The sequence below is a fragment of the Poecilia mexicana genome, unplaced genomic scaffold (assembly GCF_051168715.1).
Source record: "Poecilia mexicana isolate PSO_F unplaced genomic scaffold, ASM5116871v1 scaffold_15, whole genome shotgun sequence".
Classification (NCBI taxonomy): domain Eukaryota; kingdom Metazoa; phylum Chordata; class Actinopteri; order Cyprinodontiformes; family Poeciliidae; genus Poecilia; species Poecilia mexicana.
Window position 1 is genome coordinate 28738328 of NW_028263384.1, and position 27919 is coordinate 28766246.

At 40.1% G+C, this 27919-nt stretch overlaps 1 protein-coding gene across 1 annotated transcript in view; it reads left to right on the forward strand.

Annotated features, from left to right (window-relative positions):
• Positions 1 to 27919, forward strand: part of adgra1b (adhesion G protein-coupled receptor A1b) — a 182799-nt gene that overhangs the window by 127716 nt on the left and 27164 nt on the right. The window contains exons 15-16 of the mRNA XM_088013200.1: positions 19346 to 19473; positions 26652 to 26775. Coding sequence (XP_087869326.1) covers positions 19346 to 19473; positions 26652 to 26775 — 252 coding nt within the window. The remainder of the gene's footprint in view (positions 1 to 19345; positions 19474 to 26651; positions 26776 to 27919) is intronic.

The following is a 27919-nucleotide window of genomic DNA, read 5'->3' on the forward strand; positions in this document are numbered from 1 at the left end:
TTCAAATTATGTATACTCCTCAGCTATGAAAGATTATAATATTGCTACTGGCAGCAGAAGGGTTTGTTGCATTTAATGGGAGTTCATTTGTGAATCCGTGAAGAAAGTTAATGGGCCTCGTGGTTATGATGTTGTTTATGTGCAGTCACTGATTAATTGGCAGTCAAAACTGTGTTATTTTTTTTATACATCAAACCAAATTTCTTGCATGGAATGTAAAGTTACTCTTGCTTTATGGAAATCTAGTCTGTATGAAGAAGAACGGTTCCAGTCACATTCTTACTTTCCTTTCTAAACAAATGAGATACAAATATTTTCCATTTTCTTATTTATTGCAGGTTTGTGTGGATTCTTCCACTTCACTGTCTAAATCCCAAATGATTCAGATAAAAGCCATGCAGCTTTTCCTTTTTTGCATGACGGCGGCCATGTGACAGACATGGTTCATGTCCTTGGACGGCTTTGGCATCCACAACAATTAGGAACCAAGAAATATCAAGAAATATCGTGAACTGTTCACACCATAATTCAGCAGCTTGATCTGAAACTGCCCAAGTCAAACACCCACCAGCCTGTTTCTCAGCAGCTGTGTTTCAGCAAACAGTGCGACCCTGTCGGAGCTCCAGAGACTTTCTGCTAGAAATCAGGTTTTTGACTCTGTTTCTCTGTCCCGACTGTTCTCTCTGAGTTTCTGTCACTTGCTTCCAGTTGGATGGTTGTTTGTTCATTTGCGCACTTGTTCAGTTTATGAAGACGTGCTTAAAGCTTTTTTTTCTTCCTTATTAGGAAAGACATCTAAACCCTGCAGCTTCTTGGATGTTTGGCTATTTAGTTTTCCCAGAACTGCTCGCCTCTGCTCCTTCGTTTCTCAGCTTTCACTCTCTGATTAGTGAAAACACATTGCTGCTAAAACATTAACAACAACAAAAACATGGATTGAGAAGCAATGTTGTTGATAGCTTGTAAAGTCAAACTTTTGGAGGCAGTTGCGTCGTCATCGCCATGGTTTCTGGCATTTTATCCACGTCCTTATTGTTCTATGAAAACTCATTAATCTTGTAAAGATGAGTAGGAAACTGTAACGTTGCTCTAAATTCTGCTGCTAGATGTAAGACCTTTTGATTACAGAGCAGTAATTGCTCTCCATCTGCTCTTAGTACTTCTAGTAAGACAATGACAGCAGGAATTAAGAGTTAAAATGAGACTTGTGAATTTTAAAAGCAAAAATTCTATACAGATATGGCATAAAACTATGAATGAATGCTTGTTGACAGGATTTTCCTTGTCCAGAACATGTGGGTTAGCACAATGCCGAAAATGAAAGATGTGAGCAATGGACTCACTCTGTATTTGCGATTTTTACAACCAGGAAGGGTGAAGGCTCACAAAAACCAGGTATTCTACAGCGGGAGTTAATATTTAAAACATGACATCTTTGAGCAATAAATATCCAATCTAATCAAAGTCAAAGCGATGCAATACCCGGACTTTACAGGCCTCAGTTGGCACATTACATGTCTAAGTTTATTACAAGACGGTTAGAAAATATTGTACCAATATATCTTTTCATAAGGGGTAAAAGATAGACACTTTTTTTAAAGGATATGGCTGCTTGAACTACATTTGCTGAACAACTAGAAGATGTTGTTCGTCTCCTCTGCTTCTGAGATGAGCTCAAAGTGGAGATGTTTATAGAAAACCTGGCTGTGTTATGCAGAAACCTTGATGAACTGAAGCAGCATTAATGAAGACCAAAGTTCCTCCCTGGCATCAGAGACCGATAACGACAGACAGAGAGCAACTACCAGGAGTGATTGCTGCTGAAAGTGGATCCTCAATCTGTTGAATGATGGGATCAACTTAATCTTTCCCCATCACTTATATGTGGCTTCAGATGTCACTCAGCATTAACAGGCCAATACTTCTACAGTTGCCAAACATTTTTATGGGAAGTCAAACCTTCCACACGTAGGTAAGATATCCTATTGATAAAACAAAAATGTTTATTAGTAGTCTAATTTTAAAGATAGTAAATCTGTTGCATGTTTGCAGAGATGTTCAAAGCAAATTTCAATATATAAAGTTTGGATGCTGCTTAAAGTGGGGATTGTATATAATTAGCATGTGCTTTGTTAATGGAAAGTCAAAAAATCCTATGATGCAGGTACAGTTTGTCTTATGAGGTCAGCATTTGAAACAGAAGAAAGGGAAACTCACCTAAATGATCATAATCTAGTAGAAGAAGTCTGTTTAAAATTTTAACATAAGACATGTAATGAAAGGAAAGAGTTAAATTACTTCAATCAGTGACTTCAGCAATATGAGCTCGTTAAATTGCTTCAAGTCCAGAATCCCAGCTGGGTGATGATGTTGGGGGATGATTAGGATTTGTGACAATCTAATTTGAGAAGAGGTTTAGTGTTTCTGAGGTGCAGCGGTGTACACCAAGGTTTGCTTGACAGATGACAATAGAGATTCTTTACAAAAGGAGGCAATTTCCCACTGGGTTTATGTGCGGTGTGTTTGGAGAGTGTCAGAGTAAATGAGGATTTGTGTGAAAGAAGTCAATTCCTCAGCCACCGATGCTTCTTTGTGGAGCTGTGTTTCAACCTCAAAGCCCCGACACCCCCCAAAAAATAAAAAATCGCCTCCTAAAAATCCCATTTCCAGCAGCTGAGGAATGATCTTCGGTTCCAAAGGTGAAAGCTAATCTGGACGCAGAGGTTTTCTCTTCACTCACTGTCCTGACAGTCCATGTTTGCCTTTACAAATAAGCCTAACGAGATGCAAACATGTAAATTGGCTGCAACAGAGATTGAGCGTTCACTTAGATCTGAGTGGCACAGATAGCGCCGCTGACGAATGGCGAGATAGAACCGGGCTGAGATCACCACAAGCAATCTGTAATCAGAAATGGAGGAAAATTGCATTGCGGTGTAGGGATGCAGGGAATGGAAAAACGACGGAGGGAGGGAGGGATTGAGCCAGACATACAGTACCATCCCAGATAAAGGGGTAATAATTTCCCTATTTGTCCTTCTTTCTCTGTCTGTCTCGGTGGTGTTTGGCCATATAATGCCACCATTTTTCATCTCCTTATCTCCCCATCACTGTTTTTCATTGCTGTTCTTGTTACAATCCTGTTGGATACCTCAGACAGCTTCTTTTTCATGCATTAGCTTATCCCATCGCTGTCTGCTTGCAGTCCAGAGTTTTCTTCAATACTCTGGTGTTCAGAGCTTGGCTTACAGAAACACAATCACATGGCAGGTTGTGTTTTTTTTACTTTTACATCCCCTACAACCTTTTACTAAACACAAACACAATCTGTATTGTGTGACTTTTCTCTGCTGGATCAAAACAAAGTAGCTCAAAGCCGTTGAGAAGATGGAATAACATATACGTTTAAAATAAAAATCTGAATGTATGGAATGCATTTAATGAAATCAAATGCAATCAATTGCTTCTATAAGTCACCTAGTCAGTTAATAGACTGTGTTTAATTTAATCTGAATATAAATCCAGCTGTTTTTTGGAGGTGTTTTTGGAGGTTTTGTCATCATGAAACCAGCGGAACAAAGTAGAAAGGCCTGGGGTAAAGTTTTGGAGAAGCTTAATGCATGATTTGGTTATAAAACAGTGGCTAAAGAGGACTGATATCGTTCAAAAATGTAAATAGTACGGTGCACCGCGAGCCTAACACAACATGGCTGTCCACCGAAACTGATGAGCTCAGCAAGGAGAAAAATGATCAGAGAGGCAGAAAGCTGGTCCGAGTTGATTGGAAGGCGATGGAGCCAGAAAGACGACAGAAAACAGACAAAGTCCTGAGACTGGGGCCGGGTTCCAGACGTACAGCCAGTTATAACAGGGTGGCTTAGACCAAAGCATCTCCTGTTAGAATGACATGCATTTTACACTAAACAGCAAAGTTTAGCAGATCTGATTCAAAATGTGTCAAGACTTGAACATTAATTGGCAACTTATCTCTATCCATTCGGACAGAGCTGTTTTTCAGAAGATGACTTGGCGAGAATGTCGGTCTCTGATTGGTTAAACTTTCCCCAAGAAACTTCCTGTAACGCAGTGGTTCCCAAACATTTTCTTCTGCGCCCCCCCTATGGATTACAAATGGCTGTCTGGTTGAAACGACGCGTGTGAGGTGGGGGGGAGGGGCATCGACTTTTTTGGGGGCAAAATGAATGTAGTGGCTGAAAATAGACACCAACATCGGTAGCCTACAAGGTACTTGTTAAGCTTAAGGTTCTGTATTGATATTAGCTAGTCATCTTTTAGCTAACATTACCTGCATCCAACATCTTTACTCAACTCAGTCGGTTAGTTTGGAGGGAAAAACTGTGAAAAGTTCTTTGCGTTTTGCTGGTTTGCTGCCGTGATTCTAACACACCTGTAGCTCCACACAGCAGCAGCAGGTCTCCTTCACAGGTGGAAACCCAGCGCGAGCGTCGTGGCGCTCATGTTGCGTTTAAAGGCGGCTCGGAAAAACAGGTTACAACATGTTAACAACGGATTAAACAGTTTTAACTGCTGACAAAAGTGACAGAGGACACAAATATGGGAGGTGTGGAAGCCTCTACTGTATCAAATTGACATAGGAATAACAGAGTTGGCCATTCTAAGGTAAAAACCCAGCGCATACAGTGTTCATGTTTTGTTTTTTTTCATCCAGACGGCTTCCCGCGCCCCCCCTGCAGTGACACGGCGCCCCCCAGTTTGGGAACCTCTGCTGTAACGGCAGCTGAGGAAGGGAAATTAAAATACCACACTTTACATAACCTTCTGTAAAAAAAGCATAAATTATTGTGTCTCCCACTTTAGAAACAAGAATTACTGTTTGTGGTAGTACTTTAATTTAATTTCCCTTTGGGATCAATAAAGTATTTCTGAATTGAACTGAATTTCAACAAACTGTGCCGGAGGTATGGATACTATGGCAAAGCACTGGATTTTTATATTTTGTGTAAAATGGTGTCAAGACCACATAGCTATACTCCTTCTTTTTTTTTTTACAACAAAAAATCTCATAACTGTGTAGTTTCTATGGTGATGGAGTCATCAAGGACCCAGCATTACATGTCTTTTTATGTATTTAGCCAGTTTAAATGGACACTGCTGGATGTTTGCGGCGGCTGTACAGAGAGAGCTCATGGAAATGGTGGACAGCAACAGATGTGTGTGAGCAAGAGACCTTTTCAGATCCACTGGGCGTGCACAGCAAAGAACCACACGCACAAGCCTAAGCTTATTTACCAGCTGAGACCTGAACAGCCAGCAAACGGAGCATTGTGTTGCTTTGCAGAGGCTGGCTTTAGAGAGCCTGCTCTCTGCCGCGGCGTCTTTAAGCGTCAGCGGAGCAAAGCCTGCAGAACACGGCCCTATTCTCATGAACTGTTGAAATAAAACTGTCAGGTTTTCATTTAAGGTATTTAGCTGGTGAGCAGAGGGAAGGAGCTGCGGGCCAGAGTAATGTATGCTCCCTCTCTGTGCGCCGAGTCGGGGAGCTTGAAAGCAGAGCGTGAGCGGGATGAGTTAAAGGGGCCGCGGCGCTTCTGCTGCTCGCGTGTGCTCCCGTTTGCCCTGTTCTTTCATCTGAGCGCCTGACTGCCAGCGCATGTGCTGGTACATACATGTGAGCAAAGCCAGCAGCGTCTATTTAGTCTTCTGTAGTGTGTGTAGCAACTGGAGGAGATGAGTCACCCTCTCAGACAACACCTACCTGCCCCTCTCTCACTCACACACACACACACGCAGGAAGGCCATGAAAGAGAGGGTTGGCCTCCATCTGCTCTCTGCTGCCATGTTTTAAAGCAATCTTCTCTTTTATTTTTATTGATTCATATTCTTAGGTTGAGACGCTAGAAGATTTTTTTTTCATTACATGGTAGAGTAGGATTGCTGCTTCAGTGACCTCCACATTAAACCAAGGTTGTTTTTTTTATTTTATTTTATTTTTTGTGGATTCTCCTTTGTTGGTTCCAAAGTGGCAAATGTTGGGATTCTTCAAGTACAGAAACTAATAGATATATTACAATTTTTATTTGGCATTTGAGTCATTCCAGCATAGATGAAATCCTGGTTCTCAGGTCTTGATATTATATAAAATAATAACAAAAATAATGAAATACAACAATATACAAACTATAGCAACATATTTAAAGGGAGCTGGCCAGGTTCAGAGTCTGAGGTTCGGAGTGAAGTGATGATGGTGGAACTGCTCAACAGTCTGACTGCAGAAGTTTCTGCAATGTGATTGACTGAGCTTTTACTAACGAGCAATTGTACAGATGCACCTATTAAAGTGGCCAGTGAGTATCCATGTATAATCATGAAGTGACAATTCAATATTAAAACTAAAATTAACAGTTTGCTCGTCGGTGAATCAGAAAAAAATCTGAGCACGTTGTGCGACGGTTATAAATACCAATAAATCTTGAGGTTTACATTCGAATGCTTTAATGTCATTAGTATTGTTTTTTTCTTGAGCTTACACGGGTTTTGCTAGAATAGTTGCTACAAATGAAAAAATATATATAAATAAATAATTTTCTATTTTTAAAAAAATAACCATTTTGGAACTACTAGAGAAAAGTTTTTTGGTTTTATTTTGTTTACAATGCCAATTATTTAAAAATGTTAAGAGCGCAGCCTGGTTATTGGGAGTAAAATGATGAAACAGAATAAAGATCCCTGTGAAAATGTGAAGCAGCAGTTAGTGTGATTAGTTTGGGTTGTTCTAAGCATCCAATGTTTTGAACATGGGTGAAATTAGATGTCCTGGTTAAATAATCCATAAATAAAAACTACAGAGAGTGAGAAGGACATTAGAGGCTTACAGTACATTAGACAGCAGCCTCCCCCTGTTTTTATTTGTGTTTTTATCAGTTGCTTCTTCTTCTTGTTGACATTTTTCTGCTTGTTAAATGGGAAGAGGGTCAGGGGGGTTTGCTTACATGAATTAGAAATTTGTACTTGTTTGTAAGGTTGAGCAAGTCATTCATTTATGAGTTGGTTCATTAAATGCAGTGCCGTGTTAAAGAACTTGCTCTTTTTTGATGCTTTTGCTTTTTTTTTGTCAAAGTTTTAGATCCTTAGTCTAATTTTAATCTCAAAGACCATCTCAGTTTTAAATCCTCTCATGCAGTTTGAGGGAATCTATATCTCCAACAACTAACGCAGCTTTTGGACTGCCTGGCCAAAGTCTGGACTTACACCTCAGTCTGTCAAAATAACATTTTTTTCTGCAATTTAATGTGACATTAAATTGTCACATTGCGGTTAATAATGTTGTTTTGAGGCCATTTTCCAGTAACATATTAACAATGCCCTAATAAAGCAAGTTCTCCCTCTCTTTGACTAATAAACTTTAGTTTTGTACAGAACAGTCCACACTGGAACTGGAAGACATTTTAAATATCCAACAACAACAAACATCCCAAATAAAACAGAATTAATCACCAGAATGGAAATGATTGAGCTTATTTTAATTTATCATGCGATTAATGAATTGCTTACTGAGTCATGGCCCTTTGACATGATCCTAATCTGGCTAAAATATCCCCAATGTGACTGAACTGAAGCTGTTCTGCCAAACTCTTTCCACAGTGATCTGAACGACTCGATGCCGGTTCTCACAGATTCTGTTGGTGTCACCATGGCTGGTACAACCAGTTATTAAATATAAGGGCTGATTACTTTTTTACTTAGTGAAATGTGAAAAAGATATTGATTTTATTTTCCATTTAAAAAAACAAAAACATTGTTTGGAAAACAGCCATTTCTGTTTATTCAGGTCATCACTGTTTGACAATAAAATGTGTTTGAATGGGAACATTTAGGCAAAAAGACAAAATACAGAATAAATTCGTAAGGGAGCAAATACTTTTTTCATTGCACTCCGTCTGCATGGCACAGCAGCTGCAGTTCCTTTTTATTGAAATTAAGCCTAATGTCAAATGCAACACTTCTAATCTGCGGCTCTGGAGAAATTAACTCTAATGAAAGAATGTCCCTCTGATGTATGAAGAGATAAATACAGCAAGACTGATGTGTCCATGAATCAAATTACACCGCTCATCTGAAAGGGGTTCATCCTTTATTCCCAGGCTCGACTTCCTCATCAGCTCATAATGCTTATGGATTTGATTGATGCGTGCTTGATGCCAGGTGATTTGATTATTTGCCGTGTTTACCTCCATCGGTGAGGCGCTGATGGCAAACGTGACCGCCGGTCGTGACTACGAGCCGAGTGACAGCCACCAGGTACGGCTGATGACCTGCAGTAATGGTGCATGACCGTTTTTCTGCCTGTCGTCACTTTCACACTGTTTTTTTTTTTTCTTGTTTTGTTTTTTTCTTGTGCTGCTACCATCTTGTCTCTGTTTGCCAATATGTATAGGCAAGCCCGAGTGGGTTTGATTTGCAAGCTCGCGCCGGTTCTGTTCCAGAGTTGGCGCGGCCACTCAAGGATGATAAAATACGTTGCTTGATAGAAACTTGGAGCCGGCAAGACACGGGCTGTTCACTGGAGGATTTTAATTTTGTTTTCTCTCACTCTTCCTCTTTTATTTCCCTCCCTTACAGTTTGTGCACTCTTGCATGCACCAGTGTGATTACGACGGGAAAGGTGGAATGTTCTCCAGCTGACGGTCCTGGAATTTAAACGACAGCAGTTGCAAACAAAATCCTTTTAACATCTGGGAGGCACTTACTTGAGGGTTTTACAAGATGTGCAATTCATCATCTCCACCAGTTATCATGTAAATCCAAGACATTCAGCCTTTAAGTGCTCACTGATCAGCAGTGTACTTGTCCCTTTGGATTTTGTGGGCTTGATAAAATTGCACCAACTGTGCCTGCAGGAGATTATGGATCAAGTTTAATTGACTCTGGTAATCTGATTTTGGCATGGAGACGGAGAATACTAGATTAAAGTTGTATCTCCAGCACAAACAAGGGATCAGTGCTGTGTTTAGTCACTGAGGCTTGTGGACAGTTGAGGCATGTTTCAATATAACATGCCAGCTCCAATCCAGGATAAGTCCAAGCCAAACTGACCTGTGTGCTAATACAGTCCCCTGGCTGTAATGAATTGTAGTGTCAAAGGGTGTAGCCACATTAACCTGTCAGTCAGACGCAGTAGTAAAGTGTTTACAGTGCTGTGATGTAAAATGATGGGAGTAATGACAATAACCTGAGTGGAGGAGCTACATGTGACGCTTTCTTCAGCTGACATGCTGCTATTGGCTTTGGCTGTAAAGAAATACAACAGGGAAGAGATGATCAGAGCACACTGCAAGCTAACACCAATAGCCTATCGATCATCACGACAGCCAAGCCAACAAGGGAGCCGCAGCTTCGCAGTCTGGATCAGCTGCACGGCACAGATGTATCTCTGGATAATTGGAAAAAACATGTATCTGTGTCTGTACATTTAAGTCTGGGTGTACAGTTACCTCCAAAGGTATCCGCATCCCTTGAAATGTTTGACATTTTCTCGTCTTACAGCCACAAACCTCAATATGTCTTGTTGTGACTTTAATCTTGGTCTCTGCTGACCAGAGCTCTTCTCTCTGAGTGTTGGCTCTGTCCCAGTGATGTGTTCAAGACCACCTAACCCGAGACCAAGACAAGACCAAGACCAGAGTGTATCGAGATCGAGACAAGACCAAGACTTTTAGGGTCCGAGACCAAGTCAAGACCAAGACCGAGGGGAGTCGAGACCGAGTCAAGACCAAGACCAGCGGCCCGCGCTACATAACACAATAAAATGTAAAATATGATCGAAATTGCTTCTCAAAATAATCTGAAAGATCCATATTCCCATAAAAACACCTAGATATTAAATACTTAATACATTTTACCAATATTAAATATTCCATTTCTGTGTTACAATGTGTGATGGTCTCGTGCCATCCCTAAAAACATAACACCCTGGGAATTTGCCCATATTGCTCATATAAGAATCCACCACTGTTGCACCATTAAACATAGCAATTGAGGCAATGCCCTGACGGTAAATAACGCTCAACTACGAACACTGACCAAGGAGCAACAAGCAAGAAGTAGCCAAACAGAAGGCGCTCATCGTGACTGTTTTCACTCTCTCTCCCAGTACATGAAGCCAGGTAGTCTGACACCATGGCAGACATTACAGCTGCCACTTTGAACAAAAACAAAAAGCAATGTGCATGCTCTGCGTGCTCTTTCGTTTTAGTTATTTGTTAATTTAAATATCAACGTACATAATTAAATAATGATGCAGTGTACACAGAGCATTACAAGAACAAAGAACGGGTTCTGTCAGGTGAGATCGTCATACGCTTAACACGAACTCACGGTGTTCTGTCAGATCAGCATACGTTGTCAGATAGTCGTACGCTTAGCTCAGACATGCATACGCTGTCATTACCATATGATTTTATTTAATCAGCAACAAAGAATCATGACGTAGATCATCATACACTTGGTTATTAACAGTTGTATGGCATCCAGCTGCAGCCAGACCTACTTTAAATACACTTTGAAACCACGACAACGCATGTATATCTATCTAGTTATCATATTATGTCATATTATAAACAATTTAATGACTTATTTTCGTCATAACTTGTTGCATATGCTACTCACTGCATGTATGCTAGGAACATAGAATCATGACGTAGATCTGTTAACAGTTGTATGGCATCCTGACTTAGCGGTTAAGTGAGTTTTACACGGGCGTGTGTTGTAGCTGACTCCAGCTGCAGCCAGACCTGCTTTAAATACACTTTGCAACCATGACAACACATGTATATCTATATAGTTATCATTGAAAACAATTTAATGACTTATTTTCGTCATAACTTGCTGCATATGGTGAACTAACAACTCCTCTGACGGTCGGACTTCTTAATGCGCATGCGTAGGCATGGTACTCACCTCATGTATGCTATTCTGACAGCGTATGGTAATCTGATAGAACAACGGCTCTCAGTGAGTGACACTCCAGTCCTATCTAATAAATAAAGAGCCGTGGAGAAGAATCTACTGTGTCTGAATGTCACATCACTATATTGCAGACTTTTGGACATAGCGTTGTCCCATATATGCGACAAGTCAGTCAACACCTCCGCACAATAATTCAGGCAGTGAGTGACTTTTTTTCATCACAAATTCTTATGTGTCTCTGTACAGCTAGCTTTGCTAACATCACGTTAACGTAGCTTACCTTCTTTGAGCTACTTTTCTAAGTGACGAAAATAGTTAGACGTTGTCCCCATCGTCTGTGAAAGCGAAGCGCTGCTGAGTTAGCTGTGGCCATCGGATTTCTTACTATTTATGCAGCGCTATTATATTACTGACGATTAGACAAACATTTTCTGCCGCTGAGAGAAAACCACTGCGCATGTCCTGGAGCGCCGCGTGCGAGTGAAAGGTGGGGAGGGGGAGGAGGGAGGAAGGAGTAGCGCCGCGCGCGAGTGAAAGGTGGGGAGGGGGAGGTGGAGAAACACGTAGTTGCTTGGATTTTAATTGGTGCGTTTTGCATCCAGTGAAAACAAAGATGTTAACAAATAAACTGGACAGTATGCTGCACGTTTAGTGATATTTTCACAGTTGCGGTCTCGACTGGTCTTGAAATAAAATGCCGAGTCCTCAGAGCCCGAGACCGAGACAAGACCGAAAATGCGGTCGAGTCCGAGACAAGACCGAGACAATCAGAAAACGGTCTTAAGACCGGACTCGAGACCAAGACCGATCTCGAGTACCACAACACTGCTCTGTCCCCTACATGACTTTCAGCAAACCTCAAGCAGGATGGCTCCATGAAGGCTGTGCATGTGGAGCAGATTGTTAAATGTTCGTCACAATAGATTCTCCCACCTGAGCTGTTGGCATCTACAGCCCCTCCAGAGTTTCCAGTTTCTGTTATTACCGTCTTTGGCCCAGTCCTTCAGTTTCAGACATCCCGGTGTAAGGGAGTGTGTGAAGGAAAGTGCAAGTCGTTTCTTAGATTCCTGGTCATCGATATTTTTAAAGTAAACACATTTTGTTGCTTTTATCTGTTTGTTTGTGATTTCATGGGATGATATGCTTGGAATTTTACAACATAACCAGATTAGCACCACAGAATATTTCTTCAGATTTCCACATGCTTTTTACATTACTGGCATGAAGAAATGTTTCGATTGCCTCGGTTGCAGACTCTTAGTTTAGATGGACGGCCATGTTTTGTTGCTTTTTAAGCTAATCAATACTCTATGTCTCGATGATGCATCGAATACTGCTGCTTGCAGTGATTAAAGTCTGGGATGTAGTTTTTCATTTCTAACGCTCTTTGTTCACTAATGTTCTCAAACAAACCTCAGAGTCCTGAAGAGAGCAGCTGGAATCATACAGAGGTTCTAGAAAATGTAATAAATTTCAAGGGATATTAATGTTTTTGCAGGAAACTGTGTGAACGTATGTATTTATTACTGTGGAGTGAAAATAAAATTCACAGAGGAGATCACCAAATGCTAATTAGTAACAACTAGCAAAGTTGCATGATGAATATAAGTTTTTTCGCACAAAAAACAAGGCCAGATGTTTATTTTCATTTTATTTCTTTTACAACAGGTGATATTCTGCACACAGAAGCATGAAGGTTGGAGGTGGGGGTATGGGTGAATCTGTGAATCAGTGCAGAAGATGTGGGATGCAATGCCAGGAGGACAATGTGAAAATCGATGCGTTTTCTTTAAAGCCCATCAGTGTGAGTTGTGTTGGTGCTGACAGAACCGAGAAGCATGTTCAAAGCAACATACAGAGAATAGTATATTAAGCCGAGGGATTTATCTACCTGTATGCACTGTCTGGCCTCTGATCTTCTGGAAAGTTTAACAGCAACTTGAATATGTGCGCTTTTGAGACTTTTATCCTTACATATGACTTTTCAAGAATCTACAAACTTTTTAGCGCATGCGTAAAAAACAAAAGCTCCTGCTTTTCCAGTCTGCGTTCTGTATGGGTATCACATTGTGCGGTCATCCTTCTTGGCCCTTCCTTCTGGGGCCTTTGGCTGTTTCCCAAATGTCACAGCAAGATCACAAACGCTGCTTCTGAGAGCCACATGTATAACAGATCAGCCTGTTCTCCTTCTAAACGTTTAGCTCTGAACGGATCCATCTGCTGACAGACACCGACTCGTTTTAACCGTCTTCCTTTCTTCCACTTCTCCTCCATCCCATTCAGCTCTAAGGTCGTTTTAAATTGCCTGTCACTGTTTTACTCTATGCAGAGCATTAAAATTAGAGCTACGTTCCAGGCTGCAGCTAGTCCTCACCTCTCTGTTATTATAAGCATTTTGGCTAAATTATAGTAAAATCTCAGTGTTTTCCTAATTGGAAAATGTCACTTCAGATTTATAGACCTGCTGCTCTAATATTTAGGGTTTTAGTTAAGAGATGAATTTACAAACCTTTTCATTAACAACTAGCTCTTGTTTTTTAATGCCAAATTAAGTGTTTTATCCATGTGTGGCCAATAACCAAAAACACAGTGTTTTATATCAGATCATAAATTATTAGATTTGATTAAACTCAAATAAAGATTAAAAAAATAACTGTGATTACAAAGTAATTAAGAGATTTTCAGCTCTGCTTCCACTCAATCTAATCAGCAATGAAAAGCAGACTCTTAAGTACTCCGACTTTCTGAAAAATAGTGTTTTATGAATTTATGTGGAAAACAGCACAGATACTGAGTTTCTCCTGCAGCTGGAACCCAGATGTCAGCACAGGGTCCGCTTTGCTCATCTTTAAAAAGTTCAGCTGGGTGGTGACATTGTTCTTTTTTTCTGTTTTCTGTTAACATCACTGTTAGGATAATGGGTCTCTCTTAAATTTCCTTGTGGTATCAGTGGTTAGTGTTTGTGCATAGCTATTGTCCTGTGTGACCCTGTTGCTCTTTGTTGGACCAGTGACCCCAGGACAGATAGACGATCATTTATGTAACATTATATCTTATATATGTATATGTATTTACTCTGTTTAGTTGTTACACCTGCTGCTGACTTTTATTTATTGGGTTGATCTGTGGTTACAGACTGACATTCTGAATTAACATTATAGTGATTATCACTTCACGTCCCTTGAAACCATTTGCCTTCTTGCGTCTCACTTGAAGCCATTTTGTCAGAGCTGCCATCACTCATCATCACCTTTAATATTTCACAGTGTTTTAGCTCGGCTTGCTTTCAACAATGTAACAGCTAATTTCTAATGAAAGCTGTTTTCTATGCCCTGTAGTGAAATTGATATTACAATTTTTTATACTATTAACTGCTGTTTGTTTTAAAATTGTTGTCTTCTTTCCTCTTTCCCGTTAAAAATTGGCAGAAACTGAGCTGAAGCCATTTACAGTCGGAACATCTTTGTGGTATTGTGTTTTTCTCCCAAAAGGACCGTTTGCTTCCGTACGCTTTCTGTTTGCTCACAGTAACTGTTCATTTGATTGGTTGCTGAAGTTGGAGTTTTACAGCTTCTGTTTATTTATGTAGATAAATTTCACAACCAGAGTCCTCTACAGAAAAAAGCAAATTGGGTTATTCAAATCCAGTGGCACACAGTCAAATGTAATCCGAGCGTAATGCAGTTCTTATATATTGGAGGCTTACAGCATATCAGGATGTCAGACATGGAGAACATTTGTCAGTGTTGTGTTTTTACTGTGACCTGCATGTATTTTTGATAAGTTTGTGAAACCCATAATACTTCAAATATAAACCCTGCAGTTTGCTGTTTTATAAACATCGGTTATAAAATCATTTTAATGCTATGAGTAGCTTCATGGATCTTTTATAACATGAGCACCATGTGGATGCCGTCCTCTCATTGCCATGGCATCCACTGACAGTGGATAGGACGCCTGTTGCAGCAGCATTGTGTTTTATTTGCTTCATGATGACTCACAGTCAATGTTTTCCACCATCATTATCACCCTTGTAATCAGATGTTGCTTGGAAAAACCTTCAGCGACCTTTGTGATTGTATAACCAGCTGTCTACTGACAGCAGACACTGAGTTGCATTTACACAGCGTACCTGTAAAATGCCTGTTCATTTATGCCTCGTATCTGTTATTTTGTTTCTGATGAGCAAAATAAACATTTGGTGATTTTTTTTAATATGTGTTATCAAGACAAAACAGTGTAGATGTGGCCAAAGTGGTTGAATAATTTATGTCATAGATGGATTTTTTACTTTTCTTTTTTCCAGAGTTGAATGATTACACAACAACAGTTATATGCTAGGTTATGCATACATACTAAAATACATGCATAACGTGGAAAAACTGTCCTTAGCACTAGCGGTATATACATTTATCATTTGGTTTATCCTTATTGTGAAAAACCTTTATTGTGATAAGAATTTTGAATTATTCTGATTACATTAAATTTAAATTATTATAATTTTTTTGGTTGTGATTCCAGGGTAGAACTCTACAGCATAATGCTGCCACCACCATGCCTGCCATATGGTACAACATCAGATTCAAAAGCTTTGCTTTGATTTTTTTGAACATTGTGGCCAAAAAGCTAAATTTTTGTCTGATATGGTCATAGAACCTGTTGTCTACATGTGCTGCTGCACATTCCACTTAGATTTGCATTTTAGGGCAGGGTTTCTGCAGAAACCATGGTTTCTGGTTTCTGGTCAGTACCTCTACCATCCACAGAGCTAATATTAGCCAAAATGCTAATTGGCTCTGTTTTAGGGCAGGGTTTCGACATCAGTTCATTTCCAAGCAGATCTTCGAACCTCAACACTGTGTCTTGCAAGGATTTTTAGTATAGAGGAGATATTAGTTACCATGTTTTTTTCCCTGAGTTTTGGCCTTGGATATTTTGTTACTGTTTGAATGAAGAAGGTTTGTGACAAACTATTTCCTGGTAGCGATTCAGATAGTAGTAGCTCTCAGGACAAGAGCACTTCCTCTGAGTGCAATGTTTTCGATGCTCTTCTTTTTGAACCTTCCCCAGCTGGGAAGCAAGCTTCCCCGACTGGGGAAGTTCTTCGTGAGCCTTTCCCGGCTGGGGAAGTTGGCTTCTCTGAGTACGATGTTTTCAATGCTTTTCTTTTTTAACCTTCCCCAGCAGTTGAGTCTGAAAGCTCAACTTTTGCTTTTGCATTTCAAGACAGTAGCCATGAAGAGAGCCCTGTCCAGACCACTGTCCTACCGAACGATTTGGCCAATCTTCCCTGTGAGGAGACAGTTGAGTCTGAAAGCTCAAGTTTTGCTTTGAAGAAGACGGCATTAGAAGTCAGTAGCCATGAAGAGAGAGCGCTGTCCTAGGGAACAATTTCTCCAATCTTCCAAAAGAGCAAACTTCTCTGGCTGGGGAAGTTTGCTTTGCAGTAGATAACGTTCTCTCAAAAACCACAGATGTCGTAAAGAATGAAATCGGCAGAAATGAAGAAAGCTACATTGACAGTTTTTGTACGTTTTCCAATTCGTTCAGAAATTGTTGGATTAATGCCAGTATTCAAGGCTTACTGAACTTGAGTTTTACTAGAAAGTGCCTTTCTCAGAATCCCCAAAAATCCTTCCGATCATCTTCAGCCACTCCGTTATGTGCCAATCTGATCCATTCAGCAATTCACAATCCGGAGAAATATTTTTTCCCACTGGAAATCTACCGGGTTCAGATGGAACTGAGGCGGAGTGAACTGTTGTCAGACATGGGGAACGACTACCAAATTTCATATTTACTGGAAGCTGTTTTAGACTGGCTAAATTCAAGTGACAGAAACATGGATATGCTAATGAACAGTGAGAAAACCTGTGAAAGGTGCAAGGGAGATTTCATAGACCTCTTGAAGAGCAGTGCCCTCGTTGTTCAGCCTGCAAAACGTCTCATCAGGATCGCCTCTTTGTTTAGCTGTTGGGTGGATTATGGTAGGGAAACTCGCTGTTCATGCTGCAAGTCAGTCTTTAGCAGAAAGAACTTCCTCAGTAAAAATGAAGCGATAGTCTTGTTTCTGCCACGGTCGGCCATGTCTGTTGAATCCAACACGTCCAGTGATTCCAAATGCAACTATTGACGTTCCTGGACAAAGTGGAAATTGGCTGTTCCGTCTTTCCTCCATCATCTGCTGTGATTCAGAGCAGACCCACTTCTACACAAATCTTATGAGTGGACAACGGACGTTTAAGCCTGATGATGACTGCGTTTCGTTTGCAGGTGGCTACTGCAAAGAAGAGATTTACAAAAGGGGATTTGTTTATATTTATGAGAAGCATGCACCAAATGTGATGTCTTCCCTGCTCCTCCTGTCCAAAGCTGTGATGGTTACATGGTGCCCGGTGTTTTTGTTTGAGACCATCCATGTCATGTCCCTCATCTCCCTTATTCCCTGCAGCTGCGTTGCTCCCTGATTGTTTCCCTTCTTAAGCCTCATCGAACGCTTTCAGCAAGTAGTTTCTAGCTCTCCCTTCTCGCCCTCTGTGTTACTGCCTCGCCCTTGTCCTCTGGATTTGCCCCTTTTGCCTTACCCTTGTCAGACTGCTGTTTTGCCTACCCGGATCTCGACCCAAGCCTGTTTCTTTGACACCGCTCACGCCCACTCCCTCAGACTCTGCTCTCTTCCTCATTGTGTATGACCTCGGCCCAGCTGACCAAGAACTTGTATCTGGTCTTAATACCTCTAGCTTGGTAATGGCTCTCTCTACAGTACCGTGCCACTCCTGTGTGGCCGTCGAGTCCATAGTGGCCAGATTATACTGTAAAAGCACCCTAGGAGGACCCGAAATCAGCCACAAGACAGAAGTGAGCAGAAACCTCAGATTTTTATTAGAGACAGCTAAGAGTGGCACAATGGATAGTCAGCTATAGCACTGGCTGATGCAGGGCAGCGTACTCACACCGTGGAATCAGAGGTATTAAAAAAGGCACCTATTATTCTACAGATGGTCTGCAGTCAGTCACTGCCTCCATGCATTGCTATGGGTCGGCCCCAATAAAGAGGTGCTCTATTGGGTGTAGAAGAATAGGTCAGTCACTGCCTCCATGCATTGCTTTGGGCAGGCCCCAATTAAGCTTCTGGAAACGCCTTCCCAAAACTCTGACGTCAGCCCTACTAAAAGTTTTCATGCTTAACAACTGCATTTGTGTCAGGAAACAATTCTTGTTTTTAAATGTATTTGAAATTGCTTTGTTATGTAATCATTTTACTCTGGAAAACAGTGGCTGGTCTGAATGCATCAGGTTTTCCATCCTGAATGAATGGATTCTTATAACCAGAAGTGAATTTCTATATGTATGTGGGTAAAACATTACAAATGTCTTTTTGGGACTGAACTATTTTTTACAGAATATATTATTTTAAAATCTAAGGCTTAAAAGATCTACTGAATGGATTAGGATTCAGGATGGATTTATAATCCCAACAATCAGCAGTCTACTTTGGAACGGTGCTGGTAAAAGCTCTGAGTCAGGTCGCAACCCCTCGCAGGTCCAGACAGGCTCATCGGCCTTTTGGATAAACACGGTGAGGGAATCTCCCACCGGGCTCGTTTCTGAGACAATGATAGAGCCAGACAGCTTGTATGTGGATCACTCTCCGAGACACAAAGTCACACCGAGCTGGCGGGGCTTATGGAGATAAGGTGCACTTTATTTAGTAACTTCAACATGATGGAGCCAAAAATCACGACATCACTCTTCATTTTGCCTCGATCGGTGCCAGACAGTGCGTTGGCTGCATACAGGGTGAGACTGGATTGTTTTCAAAGGCCCCAGTTTGCTCTTGTGCAGATCTAAAGCTGACAGGAACTCTTACAAAGAACTTCGCATCCTTACAGATTTAAGTTGTAACAGTCACAGTTTGTGCCACAACTTAACGACATTTTTGCGAAATTTATTTCACCGTCACATTCATTGTATTATATTTTCTCTCCCCATTTGCCTTCTTTAATCTATTTCTGGTCCAGAATTTTCTCTGCTGGCAGCCTGGGAAGCTTATGATATTTTTGCATTCAGTCACTCTGCCAAACATTGTCAGCTTAATGCCTGAAATGCTGAATGTAAATGCAGAGGGAAGACTATTCGCTCGACACGGTTGTTTCTCCTTTGTAGTGATTTGGACAGCATTCGAGCTGAGAGACGTTTCCTCGACGTTTGTGTTTTGCTCACATATCTCATCAGAGCTCTATGCTGTGAATATGTATCCTAGGAGCTCATTATGTGTCATTATGGTTTTTTTTTCCAAAGTTTCTTTCATTTTTCACACCAAGTTTTTACTGACTGATGGTTTTTCGTGGCGCTGATAGTGACAATGTTTTTCTTGTTTACTTTTTCTGTGCTTCAGGATTTGAAGAAGGTGCTCTCTTTCCCCCCTTACCCCGGGGAGTTTCTGCACCCGGTCGTGTACGCCTGCACGGCGGTCATGTTGCTCTGCCTCTTCGCCTCCATCATCACGTACATAGTGCACCACAGGTAAGAGGAAATCTCATAAACTGGATAACATGCCTGCTACATTCGAGGTTTAATCCTCTTCAGCCTGGCATGCTGAAATTTAAATTCACAGTCATTAACTCCACCTCAGCGTTTGGACAAGCGGGCAGACGGTTACATAATCTCCTAATTTCTCACCTTTTTTTCCAGCCTCATGGTGGTTTGTGACTCCTCTGCTCACTGGGGTGTGAGTCAGATGCTTTAGGCTGCTGTTAAGCCCTACAATCTGTCTAAGAGGATATAAAACATGTACACATTAGTGTCTGTGGTAAAGCATGTGTTTTAGTCCATCATAAGACAAACACATGCCCCCAACGGATTTGTTAGGAGGTATAGAGGCCACCTTTGCTGCTTTGTATCTGAACGAGGTGAGAACAGAGAAGCAGGCATTTTGTAGTGTACCTTCAGCCTTTTTTAGGTTTATAAAGTAGAAGTTTGCTCCACTAGAATATTGTTTAAGTGCAGCAATAAGTCATTTTGCTAATTGCTGTGTTTTATATGCAGTGTTTGTGAATTAAAACGATACGATGTTGAACTTTTTTCGCCGTTCAGATATATCCCGTTGAACTAGGAAACAAATTTGTTAGCAGCAGAAATAAAAACATTAAAGAAACATCAGCTATTACTGTATTACTGTTCATATTCCATCAACATTTTACTTGACACTAAATGTATTATTTTGGTTACTGGAAGTCCAGTGAGATATTAGTGTGACCCTTTTTTATTGGTGTTACATCTAAAAATATCTGCTAAACATCTGATTTTTGAACAAGGTGAGAAACTGTGCAACTAGTTTCATCAACAAGTTTCCAACAGGTTTTAGGCTGTGTGTATTATGCTTACATCAGTAACCCATATCTTGAAAACTGCTCAAACCACAAGCATCTTCAAGTTTTTTTTTGGCAAAAAGAACATCAGTTCCTGTTTAGGCTAGAAGCAAAAAAAAAAAAGTCCATATTTTAAGGTGTGATGGCAGATTTTATGTTTTGCACACACAGAGTTAGAGGGGATTTTCCTTCAATGTAGCTCACATTAACGAACTCTTCCACCTCCTCCACACCTCCCACTAGGCTCTCCCTAACACTAAAACACATCTCTGTTTAGTAACACTTCAGTATCACTCCAGCAGACTGACAGGATCCAAGCCGTGAAGCGCTGGGACTGGGTGTTAAATGGGCAGAATGCAAGACAGTTCAGTGATAGACACCGCATGGAGTGGGAGTGCATGTAGAAATATATTTACCCACAATGATGTGTGTGTTGACTTCCTTTTCCAACAACAAGACATTTCAGCACAGAATTTGTGATTATTGGTAAACGTAAGATGTTGGAGCGAAGGGAAATTCACAGCAGTTGGTATAATTTCCTTAAACCCGAAATCCTTTGAAAGCAACTGACACAATTTACATCAAAAGTGTTCACAGTCAGGACAAATTAACAAATACTTAAATCAGACTGCAGCAGTCAGAGACATTTTCCAACACTTCACAGTTTACATACCAGCATATTTAGAGATTTTACAAATCAAACTGTGGTGAATTAGGTGTGAACCCCTGGTGTTTGCAGAGGTTGGGACCAAGTAGCTGGAATCCACAAATACTGGAGACTTATCTAAGAATGCATTCATCTGCTTATTGTAATAGTTCAAACACAAAATATACCATAATATGCATTAATATGGACAATGAAATGGTCCAGCCGTAGAAGCTAATATCAAAGGTCTTCTTCATGGCGCTATTGAGGTACAGCCAATCATCACCAAGGAAAATAAATAGTCCTCCTTTATTGGCTGTTTTCCAAACGCCAGCCAATAGTGTGCCAATAATCATTGTGCCTAGATATCTGTGCTTCTCAAGCTTTTAGATGAGCTCTATGAAAAAAATGACATGTAGGCGAATTTACCACAAAATACTTTGGAGTTACTTCCACAGAAAATGAATCTACGCAAACTGAACGATGATTAAGTGGGAGTCCACTGTAGACATAAAACATGTTAAGAAAATGGGATATAATTGATCAATCGTTTATGTATTGTGAATAATGATAAGGGTAAATATTTTTTTTCTTAATCACTAAGATCTATGTAATTCCCTACTTCACAGAGGAGAATAATGTTCATATGGTAAATATATGACATTTTAGCGAATGCTTCAATTTCAAGGAGGGTCCAGTAGAATCCAGATTTATCAGGAATTGCACTTATGTATTTTATTGATCTAACAACCAAACATTAACCATGAAGTTAAAAAATGTCTGAAGGAACTTGGTGCTCAAAATAATTGTTAATGTTTCAGAGAAACGGGAGGAGTGATTCATCCTGGCCTCTGCTGGACGGCCACAATAAATCTGATGAGAAAACTGCTGATAAAAAACCCAACATTGTTTTTCTCTTATTTGAAACTCCAAAAGTAGTTTTGCGTTTTCTTTCTGCCACTGTCTCTGAATGTCAAATAGATTGACGGGAGAAACTTCGCCTGTGTGTTTTTACAGTCTGCTCTCTGTCAGACGCTATAAAACCACATCGTTTTCACTTTTTGTATCTTTTATTACTTCATTCGGCTGCAGCTGCCTCCTGGCAAAGTTCACTGATGCAGATGTCTCTAAGGAAAGAACCTTCATTACCTGTGGTTTTTTTTCTGCCTTAGGGTTGTTGTTTTTTTACTTTGCTAAAAAAGCAGCATAAACAACATTTTAAAATAATTTAATTCATTTAGCGTGTTGTCCAGCCTTAGGTAGCAGCACAGATTCACTGTGAAATCAGACCTCAGTTTAAACTGTTAATCTTCTTGCAGTAAATGTGTCAACTTTTCTGCTGCCTGCAAATTATTTTGAAGTCATCACCACAGGTTTTGCTTAACAACAGCAGTCAAATGCAGTTATGGCAATCTCTGTGCGCATGCATACCGCCATGTGCTACGTTTTAGCTTTTCTATTATTTGAATTATTAGCAGTGCTTTGCAGAAGTATTCATCACCTTGAGCTTTTTCACAGTTTGTCACTTTGCACCAGACACCTCAATGTACTGCACTGGGGCTTTATAGAAGTAGAACATGGTTATGAAGTGGAAGGAAAACGATACATGATTTTCTTTTTCAATTGTCAGTGTAAACAAAACAAAAACAGACTGGTGTGTTCTTGTTTCCAGTCAGTGCTTTGTATAGCCATCTTTCAGTGCTGTTACAGTACTTGGGTAATGTCGGTAGGCCTGTTCTGACCAGTTTGTTTTCTGTTCTCATTTGCAAAATAGCTCAAGCTCATTCAGATTCGTTGAAGAGCATCCCTGAAAATGATGTTCCAAACATCGTCGTAGTTTCTCAGATTGATTTAAACTGACCTGCTTTGACCTGACCCATCCTGCTGCAGCTCTGACTGTCAGTCCAGGGTTGGTTTCCTGTTGAAGGTGAATATCTTCACCAGCGTCGAACAGCTTTCCTTCAGGATCGCCGTGTTTTTAGTTTCCTCGCAAGTCTGACCTGCTTTCCTGTGTTACTAACAAAAATGATCCTCACATCATGATGCTGCCACCACTGTGTTTCATGACAGATAGGGTTTTTTTTTTACTTCAGAAGTTGTATGTTGGCTTCATTAAAAGCAATCACCTTTCACAGTTTTCTTGGCAAGACTTAGTTGGTGCATGAAGAACTTATTTTGACTTTTTATTGCCACTCTTCCATAAAAACCCAATTTATGACGTTTATGACCAACAGTTGTGTTCGTCTCCTCCTCGCTGTGTTCCTTTATCTTTATGATCCAGTTTGTTCATAAACACACTGATGCTGAGATTACCCATCAGATAAATTATGCACAGTTGGATTTGATTTAACAATGATGTGACTTTTAGGTTTTTACTTGCACTAGATTTTATTTGAGAGTAAAAGAGGAAGAATAAAAATGCATCTTTTTCAGATTTTTATTTTGATTATGAAAGTATTTTTAATTTCCACTTCAGGAAGATTTCCCCCTGTGACTCTAATAAACTTTGTGCAAAAATGCTTAAGATATTTATAGACTAAATAACTAATTTAGCAGAAGTCCTTCAGCTTATTCAACCTTTCTGTCATAACATACATCCATTATATCAACCTCTGTGTCTTGTAGTGTTTCTTCATATTCATTTTTTTTTTCCTTTGTTTGTTTCTCCTGCAGCAGAATGGGACACAGTTCGTTAAACAGAGCAGAATTAGTTTCTTTCATATCGTCTTGTTAATTCCAGCCACGGATCTTTATCTTATCCTCACTCTTGTCTCTTTTTCTGACATAATAAATATGCATTAGACTGTAACCACTTCCATTGCAGCTTGTTACCAAGCCTGCGCTCTTCGGTTTATGAGACATCAGCAGCACGTTTGGCTTGGCTAAACCTCGTCCATGTAAAACGTCTTATATTGCAGTCTGTTGCTTTATTGCCCCTTGCATTTGTCGGAGCGGCTGGTTCTGAGGTGAGGGAGTAGATGCAGAGCCGGGGCTGTTTTATCCCCCACCAACCCTCTGAGAGATGGAGATATGGAGGGTTGCCAGGTTAATGTACTTGACCCAATGAAAGCCCGCAGCAGAACCTGTGAAAACCTCTACCAGGGAGGCCAGCAGCCACCCTGATTTATGGGCCTGGTGCTGGATGGACTGGAACTCAGCAGCGGCCCAGAAAGCAGCAGCAGCTCTAATTCTCCCTCCCCTTTGCAGAAGTCAGTGAAGCCCGGCCACAGACACGCCTCCAGGCTCCAGCAGCCGCTGCTTCATCTACAGTGGGCTCATGTGCAGCCGGGGCTCTACTCCTCCATTTTGGGGAGGGAAGATTCCCACAGCAGGGTTATGTAATTTCAAATGGGGACAGTGACTGAATCAACAACAACAACAAAGAAATTAGAAAAATAAAACAATATGAGCTGACAGAGGACGCAAATTAAAAGATTAGATGGTCTGCTAACTCACAGCCCAGAAAACATGTTGGAAATGTCTGACCTATTTAGCCAAGTCTTCTAACAACTGGGTGGAAACCAATGATGTGGGCTGAGTGCCCAGCTCAGGGCTGCATGGACCCTGATTGGTCACATACTTCTCAAGGTGGAAGTGCATTTGCATCAAAAACTCCTTTAAAGTTTGGAAAAGTATGAAACAGACTGGAATTTGATTCAAGTATTCCTTCCTTGTGTCCTATTATCTGTCTCTCTTTGTGTCTATGATGTTTTTATGTATTAAGGTGCATGTAAAGGAGTTTGGAAAGTGGAGTATGGAAAAGTCTGGAATGTTATCCTTGAAAGATTTGATCTAACTTTATCCATCCATCTTAAAAAATATAATGATCTAGCTCATTGTGGAACCCAGCAGAGTGATTGTTGCACATAGAGCTATAATTACTAGATGTGTGAGTTTCGGTGAGTAGGTTGTGTGGGAATGTTGCAGGCTTAGTGATAAAGTCATACTGGAGGATGAAAATGCACACTCACTGGTGCCTGAAATTTTATGTGGTGAAACAAATGAAATTGATCCTGTCCTGTTTGGTGCCTAACTGAGCCATGTGGCTCAGTGAAGTGTTCACATTTCACAACCTGTCCTATTCATTCCTTTATTTTGTGAAGTGCTGAAAGAGCATCTATCTGAACATCAGCTTTCTAAGGCCCCGTCACTAAATGGAGCAGGTGGGTTTGTTCTCGCTTCTCCAGCTTTGCCTTCTTTAGATCTCATGAATCATAAGATTTAAAAATGCAAATGGGCAGCAGAAGAAGAAACGGATACATTGTTAACCTTTGAGATGTCTTAAAAAGTGTATCAGTGGTGTTACTTTGAATATAAAATATCTAATTGTGTAAATATTGATCAGTTTATTTTTAATTAACTAATTAATTTATAAATTCTCAATTAACTAAACAATTGGTCTTAATCTTGCTTCAGTTCTATAGATGAATGTTTAGTGTGAATTAAGTCTTTGCAGGGTGAACTTTATTCATTTTGAACTGAAGTGAAATTGGAAAAAGAAACAATATTTCATAATTTATACATTAAAACTCCCTGTGGAGTATTCTGCCAGTGTGGAGCTAATAAATGAGAACCAGGATTTATCTTTGTAGAAAATTATATAAAGGACAAACAAACAACTGTAACTTTCTAAGTACTATATATATAGAGAGTATTTTACACCAACTATGGTGGCCTGTAATCTGTTCTTTCTCTAAAAATATCTCTGTCTTCCAATCACTGCTCTGTTTTTTTCTGTTGGGTCATAAATTGCACAAAGTTACATTTTGGGACTCAATGCAGCAATATCTGAATATTGTTCATCAAATTTTTAAGGATCTCTTAATCTTGTTTTAATCCGGATCTGATCTACCCCAATCCTGATCAGTTTTATAATTTTACTTTACAGTTTTCTCAAACTAGGACGTGTAGAAATCCTGTCAAACCAGTAAAATGTATATTTCACCTTTATTATAATTATAATCTATCCTAAGTCATTAATTAAGTATGACCAAAGAGTTCAATGTAAAAGAGTTAGGCAAAGCTATTTCGACTCCTTTTGACATTGTACTTTTTAGAAATAGTTCTTAAAAAGTAAGGAAAAGGAATAAAAGTTTGTAAATAAAGGCATAATTAAATCATTTTTGGAAGAAAATAACAGATGACATCATAATACATTTAAAAAATTGCAAATTTGAAGATGAGACAACCTTTAAAAATCCCGTCCTGCCCTCATTCTACACATTTAAGTTGATGAACTGACTTAAAATCCTCCCTACACACAGAAACCCCATTGAGTAGAAATTTAAGCCAATTTCTTTCTGTTCCATGTAAAAACCTTTGCGACATGTGCAGATGGGGTGGAGGGGGGATAACAGCTTGAGGTAGCAGCATTGGTACATCAACAGATTGTTGCTGCTTTCCTTACGTAATGAGAAAATCTATTCAAACTCAAAGCTATTTAAAACAAAAAGAACATGCAAACATGTAGGAGCGCTGTGGTAAGGAGCTACGTGAGTCAGTCTGCATCCCACATGGAGAAGTTGTTCTCCTCCGCACACCTCATCCAACTCCTCAGTCCTAGTGAGCTGCATCCTGGCTTTTCCTGTTGAGCAGTTAAATAAAACCTGCTGATTGGATCATTTCTGAATAAAATAGTTTAGCTGCATCTGTAATTTTTTTTTGTGTCGTCTTTTTCTTCCTCCCAGCGCTATCCGCATCAGCAGGAAGGGATGGCACATGCTTCTCAACTTCTGTTTCCATACGGCGCTGACCTTCGCCGTGTTTGCCGGTGGCATCAATCGAATCAAATACCCCATCATCTGTCAAGCAGTAAGTGCATTCTCCTTTCTTCCACCCTCACTCTCAAAGCTTTTTGGGGAAAAAAAGGATTGTGAATGTGTATCCAAGTGTCAACAACCAGGTCAGTGTGTGCAGCCCATGAACCCAAAGCAATCTTGGTTTTATGCTTTCATGCTTCAGCGGCGTGTGGTCTGGGCATTCCTTTAGTACGGCTGTGGCACAATGACAGTAATAATTCATCCTTTTGCTCCACATAAATAGACACAGCTCCAGTGGCTTTTGTCTGTCTGTGTAACCACATCTGAAAAAGATATTCCGTACAAGTGTTTGATTTATATATTACCAACAGAATCCTGTCATATTCTTTAAAAATGACTTATCCGAGTGACCTAGATATAAAGAAACTACTGTGGTTGAGATGATTTCTGTATTTTAGATTCTTTCGTTTTGTTGGTTCAGTTTTCAGTTTGGGTTTTTACAGGTGAACCACATTCAATTAGAATATGATTAAAATGTTAATTTGATCAATGGAAGTTTCTTATATGTTTATTAAACACTCCGTCGGAAGGATAAGGCATAAAAGATCATTACTAAAGAAGCTTAAAAAGTTAAGTGGAAGGAAAACAGTTTATTCCCTGGATAGGTAATCCCATCCTGTAGAGGATTGTAATGTAAAGACTCTTCAAGAGTTTAGTGGAGATTCACCACATGGTTTCTGTTCCACATTTGTTGCATTGAGCCAGTCTGAACCAAAGGAAACATCAGACATGGTGAGATGTTCCCAGAAAAATGACCGGATGGTTGCTCAGCGGGGCTCCTTTGTGTTTAATTTGTAGATTATGCTCCCATTGTCTGGTTTTTACAGTTAGTTATGATCATTATGATTATGATCAGACTGTAGATGGTGCAGAACCGCAGTCTGATCGTTTCCGTGTCATGCTGCATTGATGCAGTAATTCAGGCATAAGGAGCCCCAACCAAGTTCTCAGTGGACTTCCTGTTCGGTGTGGACAGTCATTTCAGGAGATTGAATTATTAAAAATCTGTTTTTATTGGTCTTATGCAATATTCTAATTTTCTGAGAAGTTAAGTTTTTGTTGTTTTTTTTAGCTGTAAGCAAAAACCAGTGATACATTGTTAAAATAATGCTCTGTGTGATAAATCTGCATGAGTT